General features: G+C 42.3%; 1 protein-coding gene and 1 long non-coding RNA gene across 2 annotated transcripts; both read left to right on the plus strand.

The window, feature by feature from the left end:
- The first annotated feature begins 431 nt into the window (after nucleotides 1-431).
- LOC149975486 (uncharacterized) lies at nucleotides 432-2,819 on the plus strand. The gene is made up of 2 exons (XR_016488415.1): nucleotides 432-787; nucleotides 2,518-2,819. It is a non-coding gene; the product is annotated as an uncharacterized LOC149975486 (long non-coding RNA).
- Nucleotides 2,820-5,084: 2,265 nt separating this feature from the next.
- On the plus strand, nucleotides 5,085-10,566 carry si:dkey-1h24.6 (T-cell-specific surface glycoprotein CD28). The gene is made up of 4 exons (XM_021571503.3): nucleotides 5,085-5,471; nucleotides 6,663-7,019; nucleotides 7,881-8,020; nucleotides 9,867-10,566. Exons 1-4 carry the CDS (start codon nucleotides 5,387-5,389, stop codon nucleotides 9,987-9,989), a joined length of 705 nt encoding a protein of 234 aa, XP_021427178.1. The 5' UTR covers nucleotides 5,085-5,386; the 3' UTR covers nucleotides 9,990-10,566.
- The last annotated feature ends 5,283 nt before the right edge of the window (nucleotides 10,567-15,849 follow it).

Here is a 15,849-nt window from a genome sequence, read left to right on the forward strand (position 1 = left end):
CCCAAACAACCTATAACACACTACATTTCTAATGAAGACGATGATGATATGTATGATATGAAGTGTCTCTGGATAATGCGTTCACTGGAAAGTTCTTGCACAGAAAAAGCATGACAACCAGGAAATGTTGGCCTATACTGTGACCACAACGAGATGTATTACACCCCTGTCTCTGGGATAATATCAGCATTTTCCTGACTGTCTGTCGCAGGAGACAGTCACATAGCAACAGAGAAACCCGGGTGGGTCTCTGCGAGTTTTACCAGAAGCAGTGAAATATGATATAGAGGAGAAAATCAAACATGAGTAATGTGATACGAGGTTCCAAGCCCATCAAAGGTCACACACCAGTAGAGGGCAGAAACTTCATATGAAGTTCAGAGTGCACTGCCACAGAGTGTGTTTTTTTTCCTCAAAAGTCTGTGCAGTCTGTCACCCTGTTAGATGTGCAGCAGAGAGTGTTGTTTACAGTTGACGAGGGACAGATTGTTGGTCACAGTGAAGTGACAGGGAAGGATGTTATGAGATGTACGCTGTCATCGTGTGACGAGCATGTGTTGAGTGATGTCTAGGTAGAGCAGAGCAGTCAATGTCTCGTTCTGTTTGGCATACCGTGTATTGTCACATTTACGCTGATTGTTGTGCACTGTAAAGGGATATCAGGGGAGCTTCAGTTTCACAGCAAAACCGAGAACTTTCAAGATGAACGTTTACTGGATACCCACAATCCTCCTCTCCCTCTGCCTCTCCAGTGCTGCCAACATGATAAGCTCCCACAACTGTAAAGGTAAGATCTGAGTCTGTTTAGGAGGGTGCAGTGTTATAGAATGTTCAGAGTATTGTGTAGAACAGATATAAATGTCTGTCAGGTAGAATAAGGAATCGTTTCAGCTCTAATTGTTACATTTCTATCTGAATGTTTCACCATTGGACTTTGTCATTTAGGTAAATCTATATTCTCAGTATCAACAAATGTCACATCAGGCAGGATCCATAGAACTACCAGAACATTCTGATAACTGGAACAAAAGCAAAAGGTGGACCAATCAAAGGGTTGCAGATCATTCAAGATTGTAATGCTTGCAAAGCTGCATGGTTTTTCAGGTGGGGATGCTAGTTGAAGTTGTTTGGATCTCTCCAATGCATTACTCAAACTACTGTAGTTAAACCCCTATTACAGATGTGGATATGCTTTTACATCTATACTGCAGCTATATTATGAATAGAATAAGCAGGTGTATGTAATGCATTGAATTGGTTGTTTCCTCATTTTGATAGGACTTGCAGAAATGAATGGGCAGGGGTGACAGGGATGAAACTAAGTGACTCACATTTTCTATTCCACACAGTTCTGTGACTGCATCTCTCCACCACTTGATGATATCTCTTTCTTTCTCTGAACATGTTCAATGTGTGGGTTAAAACACTATGAAATTACAAATCATGAAATATGAATAATCCAGATTTGGGGCTAGGTAAAATATAGTGTACTGCAGGATTCAGCCTCAGAAACTATTTCCTTTGTGTGTGTTTTTTACATTTCCTACACAAGTCACAATAATGTCCTGACAACATAGGAAAACCAGATAATGTCCTGAATTTGTTGAAATGCTATTTTAGGCTAAAGGAGTTAGGGTAAATTGGATTTTGAAGGGGAATACATTTTTACTCCCTAAAAAGTCTAGAGATTTCACATAAAAATAAAAAAAAAGCTGTGTGTGCATGTGTGCACATGATCAAAGTGAAAAGCAATCTGAATCTTTTGAATCCCCTTGAGATTGCTGCCTGTAGCTTCATTGTTTGCTAGAGATGTCAGGTTTTCAGTTGTGATATTACCTTGTAGTTGGGATTTACATTCGGTTGTGAATTCAACATGAAACCCCCCCCCACCCCCCAAAAAAAAAGTTAGGTTGAAAAAAAAATACTAAATGCTCTTATGATCAGCAACACATTCAACGTCATCACTGTGTAAGGGCTATTGTAAGAGATATTTGACCATGAAGGAGAGTGATGGAGTGCTGCATCAGATGACCTGGCCTCCACAATCACCTGACCCCAACCCAATTGAGATGGCTTGGGATGAGTTGGACCTCAGAGTGAAGGAAAAGCAGCCAACAAGTGCTCAGCATATGTGAGAACTCCTTCAAGTCTGTTGGTAAAGCATTCCTCATGAAGCTGGTTGAGAGAATGCTAAGAATGTTCAAAGCTGTCATCAAGTCGAAGGGTGGTTACTTTGTTTAACACTTTTTTGGTTATTACATGAGTTATATGTGTTATTTCATAGTTTTGATGTCTTCACTATTATTGCCATTACTGCCATTTGTGCTGCCGGTTTCTGGTGTCAGTTTCAGGAATGGCTGAAAAGCATAACATTAATCTAAAATTGACCCTAGAAATTAGTATTTAAAACATAAGTGATGCATGGAGACAGTTTTATGCAACTACAACTACCACTGCATACATATACACAGCTCACCCTACTCGCTCTCCACCTCTTTCTGTGTGTTTGATCCTCAGTTCAGACAGAGTGTTCCCAGAGCCACCACATGAGCACCAAACCCAGAGCTCCACTCAGGGGGCCCAGGAAGAAGCAGGGGGTCCAGCATCCAATCCGAATGGGACGATACTGACCACAGTCATCCTCAGATCACAATCCTTCTCATACAAAAGCTAAACGAGAATTGAGCCTTAATTTGCCTTTGAGAGCTGACTGCTGAAACACACCAAGTTCTTTATGTAAGCCTGTTCTTTAAGTCACGTGGTATACATCTAATTGTACAACTGATTGTGTGTAAATAAAGATTGAGTTATCTTATAAATGTGAATCAAATAATTATAGTCTGATGTAATATGATCTTCTGGGAAACTATTGAGAATGGACTCTTGAAGTTGTGGGCAGCATACCCCCAACAACAACAAATAATACGAAATGAATGTTCATCTCTCATATCCCCATGCATATGGTAGTCAACGCGCACACACAAACACACACAGAGACAGGTTAAGCGTATAGACGCAGGGACACCCTCAGTGATACGTAGTGCGCGTGTGGCGTAGCTAGATGAAGACCCTAGTGAATGGGTCTCACATGAAACAGTGGTTTCCAAATACGAGGGGACTAAACCACATGCTCTCTCTCTCTGAGAGCCACTGTGGTTTTCATGTATGGGTCAACATAAGGGACTGTCCTACATTGAAACTGACACACTGAATTACATATCCCTGCTTGTGCTTTAGGTCATGACCTTAATGTAAGGTACATCTCTCTATTTTCACTACGGAACACATTGTGTTAACGTGTGTAACTCGGCCGATAAGAAAACGATAGGAAAAAACTTCTGCAATGACAAAAAAAAAAAAAAAAACACTGCATCATTTCCTGTTTAAGGTTCCCTTGGAGGTTGTTTTTTTGTGCCATTATGCACTTTTGTATGCATAAGAGGCACTCCTCCTCGATGTTGCACACCTTGCAGTTTCTATGTAGTTAGGGTAAACACACTGCAGCAGACTATGAGGGCTGTACAGGTTTCATTTCACAATGTAGTAGTGAGTATGTCCAAAATGGAAACCTTTTCTCTTTCTAGTGCACTACTTTTGACCAGGGAGTGCGCTATAGGGAATAGGGTGCCATTTGGAACGCATTCCGCAAAAAAAGTCTGAGGTTAACACAAGCTTAGGAGATCTCAGACGTTTTATTCTTTGAGATATGATTCAGCTATCGTGAACCTTATGAATTATAAAGCCTTTTATGTGCTGTATGGGCTTTTTTTAAATGACATAAATGCTTCAAAATGACCAAGATTATCTCATAGAACAAAACGTATATGATCTCCTAAGCCTGTGTTGACCACAGACCTTATTTTTTGGCAATTACCCAAAAACTCCATACATTTTCCCATAGGCTCTGTCCAACGAACCATGGCTGAGTTAGTGCCTACAACAACAAAAAAACGCCATTAATATTGCTCTCAATGCGGGACGGCGGATGGCTATAGTGTAGCAGGGCCGTTAGGATGATCATGAAAGGATCATCTGCGTCGCTTCAGCCTTGACATGACTGACAGTCACGTGTGAGTGTATGATTGTTCTGGGGGAAATTCTGGGTTTGGTGTTTATGTAGTCACTCTGGGAAGACTCCACTCTCTTTAGTCTGAGTTGATGATCATTTACCAACAAATGTAGTAATGAATAATATCCTGTGTGGCCCAGTCGGTAGAGCATGATGCTTTGTATGTATGCATAACTGATAAAAGTGTCTGCTAAATGGCACATATTTTATTATTATTTTATGAAGACGTAAATGTAGAGAGGAAATAGGGTGAACTACAGTAGGTGTGTGTGTGGGTAAAGTCTACACCTGTTGTATACGGCGCATGTGACAAATCAAATTTGATTTGACTTGTGTGTGTTTGCCTATAGTAGGAGTGGTATTTTTGAGTAAACTTTCCAGTGAGCGTCATTATCCAGAGTCACTTCACATCATACAAATAGATACCTTCATTCATTCCATCTATTTGTATGATGTGAAGTGACTCTGGATAATGACGCTCACTGGAAAGTTTGGCCTATACATTCGGCACAACGTGGTGTATGGTTATAGGATTTGGCGCATTGCACGTCTGTGATAATATAAGTGCAACATTATGTTAGTTTATCTGACTAACTGACTGACTGACTGTCTGTTGCAGGAGACAGTCACATAACCACAGACAAACCCCACGTTGTGCGATGGTTGTCACTGACAGGTGCTAGGTAGGCCTATGTAACAACCGCGTGATGAGTAACTCTGCCTGAGACCTGAGAGCTTGCATTAGCTCTAGCTCAGCAGGCTAACACAGTCTTGTGGGCAAGACCCAGGTTCGAACCCCGGTCACTCACATTGGTGCCGTAGCCCAGGTGGGTTTCTGCGAGTTCTACCAGAAGCAGTGAAAGATGATATAAAGTGAATCTACATAACAGTTCTGAGATAAGAAGGGCGAAATCAAACATGACTAATGCGATACGAGGTTCCAAGCCCTAACACACAGAGAAGTATCAAATTCAAAGGGCATCAAAGGTCACACACCGTTAGAGGGCGGATACTCTTGTGAAGTTCAGAGTGCACTGCCACAGAGTGCGGATGTTTTTTCCTTAAGAGTCTGTGCAGTCAGTCGCCCTGTTAGATGTGCAGCAGAGAGAGCGTTGCTTACAGTCAACGAGGGCCAGATTGTTGGTCACAGTGAAGTGACAGGGAAGGATGTGTTGAGTGATGTCTAGGTAGAGCAGAGCAGTCACTGTCTCGGTCTGGTTGGCATACAGTGTATCGTCTCATTTACCCTGATTGTTGTGAACTGTAAAGGGACACTAGGGGAGCTTCAATTTCACCACAAAACTGAGGACTTTCAAGATGAACGTTTACTGGATACCCACAATCCTCCTCTCCCTCTGCCTCTCCAGTGCTGCCAACATGATAAGCTCCCACAACTGTAAAGGTAAGACCTGGGCCTGCTTAAAAGCTCACATTCTATAGTAGTTATGACTGAAAACATGATGTATTATGTATACTAAGTACTATCCACCCAGATGTAATGTATGTACATGTAACATCAAAATAAAAACCTGGGGGGGATCGATATGGGCCAAAATTAATAAATAAAAAGCTCTGGGCCAGTTCAGGAACGTTATAAAATGTTCATTTACAAATGTATTATGTAGAATAGATATGAATGTCTGTCAGGCAGAATAGGGAATCGTTTCAGCTCTAATTGTTACATTTCTATCTGAATGTTTCACCATTGGACTTTGTCATTTACGTTAATCTATATTCTCAGTATCAACAAATGTCACATCAGGCAGGATCCATAGCACTACCAGAACATTCTGATAACTGGAACAAAAGCAAAAGGTGGACCAATCAAAGAGTTGCAGATCATTCAAGATTGCAATGCTTTCAGAGTTGCATGGTTTTATTAGATGTGGATGCTAGTTGCAGTGGTTTGAATTCCTCCAACGCTTTACTCAAACTACAGTAGTTAAACCCCTATTACAGATGTGGATATGCTTTTACATCTGTACTGCAGCTATATTATGAATAGAATAAGCAGGTGTATGTAATGCATTGAATTGGCTGTTTCCTCTTTTTGATAGGACTTGCAGAAATGAAACGGCAGGGGTGGGGGTGACAAGGATTCAACTAAATGACTCACATTTTCTATTCCACACAGTTACGGGACTGCCTCGCTCCACCACTTTTTGAAATCTCAGGCCACAACAGTTGTTTTGGAGAATGTTCAATGTGTGGGTTAAAATACTGTGAAATTATGCATGTGAATAATCCAAACATGAGAGTATAAAAAGACTAGGTAAGCCTCAGAAGCCATTTCCTGTGTGTGTGTGTGTGTGTGTGTGTGTGTGTGTGTGTGTGTGTGTGCGTGCGTGCGTGCGTGCATGCGCGCGTGCGTGTGTGCACGCGTGCGTGCGTGCGCGTTTTACTATACTTGTGAGTTCCAAAAGTCCTCAGAAGTTTACACCCCATTGCACTCACCAAATCTTGCTGTGTCAGATCAGTGATTTCTTCAAGGAAAGACGGAGGGAAGTATTTAAACAGAGCCCTTGTCTACTTCCCCCTGATATAACGCACACAACTGACGGCCTCTGTTTGACTTTTGACCTTCCCTCACCAGACAAGCTCAGAACGTTCCATGTGGTCCGTGTGTCTGTCAACGGCACTGCGTCGGTCAGCTGCCCCAACCTGACAGGCAAGGACCAGGAGGAAATGAGATTCCACCTTTACTTGGGCTTGGTCGAGGTTGGCAACCACACTCACGACAGTGCTCACAACCACAACTCCACAGAGACCGTGAGTCCTGTTGGGGAGGGTCTGGGGCTGAGGGTGAACGAACAGGACCATACGGTCAGTTTTGTCCTCTCTGGAATGACCACGGAGCGCGCTGGGGTCTATACCTGTGAGGGGCAACCCATGTACCCACCTCCCATTGAGAAAGTACAAGACGAGACTCAGACTGTGGTCCTGGTTGAAGGTATGTTTACTTCAAAATGAACTAATCTATTGCAAGCACACACAAATTCACATGCATGCGCGCAGGCATGCATGCACGCACAGTAGTTCAAAATGCTATATCTTGATTTGAAGGAATATACACTGAGTGTACAAAACATTAGGAACACCTGCTCTTTCCATGACAAAGACCGATCAGGTAAATCCAGGTGAAAGCTATGGTCCCTTAATGATGTCACCTGTTAAATCCACATCAATCAGTGTAGATAAAGGGGAGGAGACCAGTTAAAGAAGGATTTTTAAGCCTTGAGACAATTGAGATATGGATTGTGTATATTTGCCAATCAGAGGGTGAATGGGCAAGACAAAGATTTAAGTGCATTTAGACAGAATATGGTAGTGGGTGCCAGACACATCGGTTTGAGTGTGTCAAGAACTGCAACGCTGCTGCGTTTTTCATGCTCAACAGTTTTCCGTGTGTATCAAGAATGTTCCACCACCCAAAGGTCATTCAATTAACTTGACACAACTGTGGGAAGCGTTGGAGTCAACATGGGCCAATATCCCTATGGAACGCTTTCGACACAATGTAGAGTCCATGCTCCGACGAATTTAGGCTGTTCTGAGTGCAAAAGGGGATGCATCTCAATATTAGGAAGGTGTTCCTAATGTTTTATGCATTTAGTGTATATTCTAATGATGTACTTGTGCTTAAAGGCCAAACGGGCCAGTTTCCTGGACCTAGATCATCTTATTTATTTGACTTAAAAAGCACTTTCAGTGTAAAAACTCAAGTACCCCAGGAGTATACTTCATCTGGATCTGTAAAACTACCCCTTGAAGTTTAAAACTTACATCTCTCTCTCTCTGATTGGTTGGTCAGCATACCAGTGCCAGGCAGGAAAGCCTGTGGGATGTGTAGGCTCTAGAGTGGATGGTGTCCCTGTTTGGGCATGGGTGCTGGGGTTCTGGATCACCATCATCTATGGCCTGGCTGTCACTGTCATCGCCTTTGTCATCTGGGTAAGTGGCATCTCGCTTCCTTTACTCAGAGAGATGGTAACTTGTCTTACATCCATGAGGTGCTGCCTCCTGAGATAAAAAAATATATAAGTAATCTCTCAAGCCTTGGCATACATTCAATGCATAATGAACTATTTAGTCCAAGAATGTAATATAGAATACAGGACCAGTCAAAAGTCATCACACCTACTCATTTTTGTTACTATTTTCTGCATTGTAGATTAATTGTGAAAACATCAAAACTATGAAATAACACATATGGAATCATGTAGTAACCAAAAAAAGTTTAAAAAAAAATCTAAATATATTTTATATTTGAGATTCTTCAAAGTAGCCACCCTTTGCCTTGATGACAGGTTTGCATAGTCTTGGAATTCTCTCAGCCAGCTTCACCTGGAATGCTTTTCCAACTGTCTTGAAGGAGTTCCCACATGTGCTGAGCACTTGCTGGCTGCTTTTCCTTCACTCTGCGGTCCAACTCATCCCAAACCATCTCAATTGGGATGAGGTCAGGTGATTGTGGAGGCCAGGTCATCTGATGCAGGACTCCATCACTCTAATTCTTGGTCAAATAGCCTTTACATCGCCCAGAGGAGTGTTTTGGGTCATTGTCCTGTGAATTTTCCCACAAAGTGCAAACCAGATGGAATGGCGTATCGCTGCTGAATGCTGTAGTAGCCATGCTGGTTAAGTGTGCCTTGAATTCTAAATAAATCACTGACAGTGTCACCAGAAAAGCACCCCCATACCATCACACCTCCTCCTCCATGCTTCACGGTGGGAACCACACATGCTGGAATCATCCGTTCACTTACTCTACGTTTCACAGACACGGCGGTTGGAACCAAAATTCTCAAATTTGGACTCCTCAGACCAAAGGACAGATTTCCACCGGTCTAATGTCCTCATGTTTCTTGGCCCGAGCAAATCTCTTCTTCTTATTGGTGTCCTTTAGTAGTGGTTTCTTTGCAGCAATTCGACCATGAAGGCCTGATACGCGCAGTCTCCTCTGAACAGATGATGTTGAGATGTGTCTATTACTTGAACTCTGTGAAGCATTAATTTGGACTGCAATCTGAGGTGCAGTTAACTCTAATGAACTTATCCTCTGCAGCAGAGGTAACTCTTGGTCTTCCTTTCCTTTGGCAGTCCTCATGAGAGCCAGTTTCATCATAGCGCTTGATGGTTTTTGCAACTGCACTTGAAGAAACTTTCAAAGTTCTTGACATCTTCTGAATTTACTGAGCTTCATGTCTTAAAGTAATGATGGACTGTAATTTCTCTTTGCTTATTTGAGCTGTTCTTGCCATAATATGGACTTGGTCTTTTACCAAATAGGGCTATCTTTTGTATACCACCCCTACCTTGTCACAACACAACTGATTGGCTCAAACGCATTAAGAAGGAAAGACATTTCACATATTAACTTTTAACAAGGCACACCTGTTAATTGAAATGCATTCCAGGTGACTTCCGCATGAAGCTGGTTGAGAGAATGCCAAGAGTGTGCAACGCTGTCATCATGGCAAAGGGTAGCTACTTTGAAGAATCTCCAATATAAAATATATTTAGATTTATTTAACACTTTTTTGGTTACTACATGATTCCATATGTGTTATTTCATAGTTTTGATGTCTTCACTATTCACTATCTTCACTATTATTCTACAATGTAGAAAATAAAGACAAACCCTTGAATGAGTAGGTGTGTCCAAACTTTTGACTGGTACTGTATGTATTGAAAACACAAGTGATACATGGAGACAGATTTATGCAACTACCACAGCATACATATACAGAGCTCACCCTACTCACTCTCCACCTCTTTCTGTGAATTTGATCCTCAGCTCAGACTGAGGAGAGTGAAGTGTTCCCAGAGCGACTACATGAACATCAAACCCAAAGCTCCACTCTGGGGGCCCAGGAAGAAGCAGGGGGTCCGGCATCCAATCCGAATGGGACGATACTGATCAGTCATCCTCAGACAAAAGCAACACGAGAGTCGAGCCTTTATTGGCCCTTGAGGGCTGACTGGAGAAACAGACAAAGCTCTTTATGTAAATACAAAAGCTAGCTCTTCAAATTATGTGGTGTACATCTAATTGTTCATCTGATTGTGTGTAAATAAAGAGAGTTGTCTTAGAAATGTTAATCAAATAATTATAGTCTGATGTAATATGATCTTCTGGGAAACTATTGAGAATGGACTCTTGAAGTTGTGGGCAGCATACTATATAAGAAAATATCCCCATGCATACTGTAGAGAACGAACACACGCCAACACACACAATTTGGTTATGCGTACAGTCACAGGGATATCCTCTTTGATTTGTAGTGGGTGTGTAGGAAGACCCTAGCTCTGTGGTGAATGGGTCTCACAGGAAACAGTGGTTCCCGAATATGAGGGGACTGAACCACATTTTCACACACTCTCTCTGAGAGCCACTGATTGTCATGTACAGTATATGCATCAAAATAAGGGACTATCTTACATTGAAACCGGCATACTGAATTATTAAATCCCTGCTTGTCCTTTTAATGGACTAATTATTTGTTACTGTACTTAAGTTTTTTTTTTTAAATGTATACCTTTATTTAACTAGGCAAGTCAGTTAAGAACAAATTCTTATTTTCAATGACGGCCTAGGAGCAGTGGGTTTAACTGCCTGTTCAGGGGCAGAACGACAGATTTGTACCTCGTCAGCTCGGGGATTTGAACTTGCAACCTTCAGGTTACTAGTCCAACGCTCTAACCACTAGGCTACCCTGCTGGTGGTTCTGGTGGTTCAAATCGAGCATTCCGCAGTTACAGGCCTCTCTCAACTGTTTCAGTGTATTGCAATATTGTCACGACTTCCGCCGAAGACGGTCCCTCTCCTTGTTAGGGTGGTGTTCGGTGGTCGAGGTCACCGACCTTCTAGCCATCATTGATCCATTTTTCATTTTCCATTGGTTTTCTCTTGTCTTCCTACACACCTGGTTCCAATCCCATCAATTACATGTTGTGTATTTAACCTTCTGTTTGTCCTTGTCTGAGATTGTTTGTTGTATGTAGGTGTTTATTGTTATTCTGGTGTGCGATGGTTTTTGCACCCTCTATTTGTTATTTTGTTTACTTTGGTTTTCGGAGGTTTTGATTTTTGTTAAACAGCTCCGTTTTTACCAAGTTCATTCTCCTGCGCCTGACTTCCCTGCCACCAGCATGCACCAGATTACAAATATTTTAGTTGTAACCATTGTTTAACCAGATTTTTATAGAACAACTTACAACTCGTCCTTTAAGGGTTAACTTAAGTAACTCAGCCACGAGGAAACGTTAAAATACAAAAAAAACTGCTGTAATGACAAAAAAAAAAAAAAAACACACCTAGCATCACTTCCTGTCTACTGTTTCCTTGGAGGCTTGTGTTTTGTGCCATTGTGCACTAGAGTATGCGTAAGAGGGACTGCACCCTGATGTTGCACACCTTGTAGTTTCTATGTAGATAGGGCAAACGCATTAAACCAACAGACTATTACATTTTTCTTTTTACCTTTATTTAACCAGGAAAAGCCCATTGAGACCCAGACTCTTTCTGAAGGGAGACCTGGCCAAGAAGGCAGCAACAATCAATACATTACATAATTAAAACATACAACATGATCCAGCCTAAATAAAAGCATTTACACTCCTCTGTAACAGAGTCTCCCATCAATATTTTAAATTAATTCAGTGGCACTAACATATCTAGATGAAACATGGATTGTAGACTATTCAATGCGTCTGGTGCACAACAAGAGAATGCAATCTTGCCTAATACTGTGAATGTCCTGGGGACTTTAAGTAGCAACCACCTAGCAGACCGGGTATGGTAACTGCTGGTGGAGAAGGAGACCAGACTACAGAGGTAAAGAGGGAGTTTAGGGCTTTGTAGATGAACACATGCAAATGTATCTTTCTGCGCATATAAAGTGAGGTCCAATCTAACATTTTGTACAATGTGCAATGGTGGGTGAGTGACTTGGCATTTGTAATAAAGCGCAAGGATGCATGATAAACAGTCCAGTCTCTGTAAGACGGAGGAGGTTGCATGCATATACAACAAGTCACCATAATCAATTACAGCGAGAGGGCTGTACAGGCTATGAGGTGTACAGGTTTCATGTCGCAATGAAACAGTAGCTACATACCAAACTGCACCCTTTTCTCTTTATAGTGCACAATTGTAATATTATATACTACATATACTGTATACTACAGTGCATTCGTGAAGTATTCAGACCCCTTGACTTTTTCCAAATTTTGTTACATTACAGCCTTATTCTAAAATGGATTAAATTGTCGCCCCCCCTCCCCCCCCATCAATCTACATACAGTACAATACCCTGTAATGACAAAGCAAAAACACGTTTTTAGACATTTTTGCAAATGTATTAAAAATCAAAACTGAAAATCAGATCAAATCAAATTTTATTTGTCACATACACGTGTTTAGCAGATGTTATTTAGCAGATTTGTTTCTAGCTCTAACAGTGCAGTAATATCTAACCGTAATATCTAACAATTTCACAACAATATACACAAATCTAAAGTAAAGGAATGGAATTAAGAATATATAAATATTTGGGTGAGTAATGTCAGAATGGCAAAGACTAAGATACAGTAGAATAGGATAGAATACAGTATATACAGTGGGGAGAACGGGGAGAACGGAATCTAAAACAAAAATTCAGAAAATCACATTGTATGATTTTTAAGTAATTCATTTGCATTTTATTGCATGATATAAGTATTTGATCACCTACCAACCAGTAAGAATTACGGCTCTCACAGACCTGTTCATTTTTCTTTAAGAAACCCTCCTGTTCTCCACTCATTACCTGTATTAACTGCACCTGTTTGAACTCGTTACCTGTATAAAAGACACCTGTCCACACACTCAATCAAACAGACTCCAACCTCTCAACAATGGCCAAGACCAGGGAGCTGTGTAAGGACATCAGGGATAAAATTGTAGACCTGCACAAGGCTGGGATGGGCTACAGGACAATAGGCAAGCAGCTTGGTGAGAAGGCAACAACTGTTGGCGCAATTATTAGAAAATGGAAGAAGTTCAAGATGATGGTCAATCACCCTCGGTCTGGGGCTCCATGCAAGATCTCACCTCGTGGGGCATCAATGATCATGAGGAAGGTGAGGGATCAGCCCAGAACTACATGGCAGGACCTGGTCAGTGACCTGAAGAGAGCTGGGACCACAGTCTCAAAGAAAACCATTAGTAACACACAATGCCGTCATGGATTAAAATCCTGCAGTGCACGCAAGGTCCCCCTGCTCAAGCCAGAGCATGTCCAGGCCCGTCTGAAGTTTGCCAATGACCATCTGGATGATCCAGAGGAGGAATGGGAGAAGGTCATGTGGTCTGATGAGACAAAAATATATTTTTTTGGTCTAAACTCCACTCGCCGTGTTTGGAGGAAGAAGGATGAGTACAACCCCAAGAACACCATCCCAACCGTGAAGCATGGAAGTGGAAAAATCATTCTTTGGGGATGCTTTTCTGCAAAGGGGACAGGACGGCTGCACCCTATTGAGGGAAGGATGGATGGGGCCATGTATCGCAAGATCTTGGCCAACAACCTCCTTCCCTCAGTAAGAGCATTGAAGATGAACACACAGCAAGGGCAACTAAGGAGTGGCTCCGTAAGAAGCATCTCAAGGTCCTGGAGTGGCCTAGCCAGTCTCCAGACCTGAACCCAATAGAAAATCTTTGGAGGGAGCTGAAAGTTTGTATTGCCCAGGAACAGCCCCGAAACCTGAAGGATCTGGAGAAGGTCTGTATGGAGGAGTGGGCCAAAATCCCTGCTGCAGTGTGTGCAAACCTGGTCAAGAACTACAGGAAACGTATGATCTCTGTAATTGCAAACAAAGGTTTCTGTACCAAATATTAAGTTCTGCTTTTCTGATGTACCAAATACTTATATCATGCAATAAAATGCAAATGAATTACTTAAAAATCATACAAGGTGATTTTCTGGATTTTTGTTTTAGATTCCGTCTCTCACAGTTGAAGTGTACCTATGATAAAAAATGACAGACCTCTACATGCTTTGTGAGTAGGAAAACCTGCAAAATCGGCAGTGTATCAAATACTTGTTCTCCCCACTGTACATATGTGTAAATATTATTAAAGCGGCCAGTGATTCCATGTCTATGTATATAGGGCAGCAGCCTCTAATGTGTAAGTGGTGGCTATTTAACAGTAATTAACTGCTTGATGGCCTTGAGATAGAAGCTGTTTTTCAGTCTCTTGGTTCCAACTTTGATGCACCTGTAGTGATCTCGCCTTCTGGATGATAGTGGGGTGAACAGGCAGTGGCTCGGGTGGTTGTTGTCCTTGATGATCTTTTTGGCCTTCCTGTGACATCGGGTGGTGTAGGTGTCCTGGAGAGCAGGTAGTTTGCCCCCGGTGATGCGTTGTGCAGACCTCACTACCCTCTGGAGAGCCTTGCGGTTGTGGGCGGAGAAGATGCCGTACCAGGCGGTGATACAGCCCGACAGGAAGCTCTCGATTGTGTATCTGTAAAAGTTTGTGAGTGTTTTTGGTGACAATCCAAATTTCTTCAGCCTCCTGAGGCTTACCGCCACTATTGGGGCGGTAAGCAAATTGGAGTGGGTCTAGGGTGTCAGGTAGGGTGGAGATGATATGATCATTGACTAGTCTCTCAAAGTCATTTAGCTCAGTTACCTTAGCTTTCTTGGGAACTGGAACAATGGTGGCCCTCTTAAAGCATGTGGGAACAGCAGCCTGGGATAAGTATTGATTGAATATGTCCGTAAACACACCAGCCAGCTGGTCTGCGCATGCTCTGAGGATGTGGCTAGGGATGCCCCCTGGGCCGGCAGCCCTGCGAGAGTTAACACGTTTAAATGTTTTACTCAAGTTGGCCACGGAGAAGGAGAGCCCACAGTCTTTGGTAGCGGGCCATGTTGGTGGCACTGTATTGTCCTCAAAGTGCGTAACAAAGTTGTTTAATTTGTCTAGGAGGAAGATGTCGATGGCCGTGACGGGGCTGGTTTTCTTTTTGTAATCCGTAATTGTCTGCAGACCCTGCCACATGTCTTGTGTTTGAGCCGTTGAATTGTGACTCCACTTTGTCTCTATACTGACGCTTTGCTTTTTTGATTGCCTTACGGAGGGAATAACAACACTGTTTGTATTCAGCCATGTTTCCAGTCTCCTTGCAATGATTAAATGCGGTAGTACGTGCTTTCAGTTTGCACGAATGCTGTCATCAATCCACGGTTTCTGGTTAGGAAAGGTTTTAATAGTCACAGTGGGTACAACATCTCCTATACACTTCCTTATAAACTCGCTCACCGAATCAGCGTATACGTCAATGTTATTGTCTGAGGCTACCCGGGAACATATCCCAGTCCACGTGATCAAAGCAATATTGAAGCATGGAATCCAATTGTTCAGACCAGATTTGGATAGACCTAAGCACGGGCGTTTCCTGTTTTGGTTTCTGCCTATAGAAGGGGAGCAACAAGATGGTTAGATTTGCCAAAGGAGGGTGGGGGAGGGCCTTGTATGCATTGCGGAAGTTAGAGTAGCAGTGGTCGAGTGTGTTACTCACTCGTGCACTGCAATCGATATGCTGATAGAATGTAGTTCTATCCTTGTTCTTGGATTAGTTTTGTTAAAATCCCCAGCTACAATAAATGCAGCCTCAAGATATGGTTTCCAGTGTGCATAAAGTCCAGTGAAGTTCCTTGATGGCCGTCTTGGTATCAGCTTGCGGGGGGATAAACACAGCTATAACGATAACTGAGGAGAGTTCTCTTCG

Source organism: Oncorhynchus mykiss, chromosome 18 (assembly GCF_057628025.1).
Source record: "Oncorhynchus mykiss isolate SJ-2025 chromosome 18, ASM5762802v1, whole genome shotgun sequence".
Classification (NCBI taxonomy): Eukaryota; Metazoa; Chordata; class Actinopteri; order Salmoniformes; family Salmonidae; genus Oncorhynchus; species Oncorhynchus mykiss.

Bases quoted from the DNA above. Each gene is read 5' to 3' on its own strand.
- si:dkey-1h24.6 (XM_021571503.3), top strand. From the start codon at position 5,387: ATGAACGTTTACTGGATACCCACAATCCTCCTCTCCCTCTGCCTCTCC. The intron at 7,020-7,880 runs GTATGTTTACTT...TTGGTTGGTCAG, and splicing joins GACTGTGGTCCTGGTTGAAG to CATACCAGTGCCAGGCAGGA. The intron at 8,021-9,866 runs GTAAGTGGCATC...TTTGATCCTCAG, and splicing joins TCATCGCCTTTGTCATCTGG to CTCAGACTGAGGAGAGTGAA.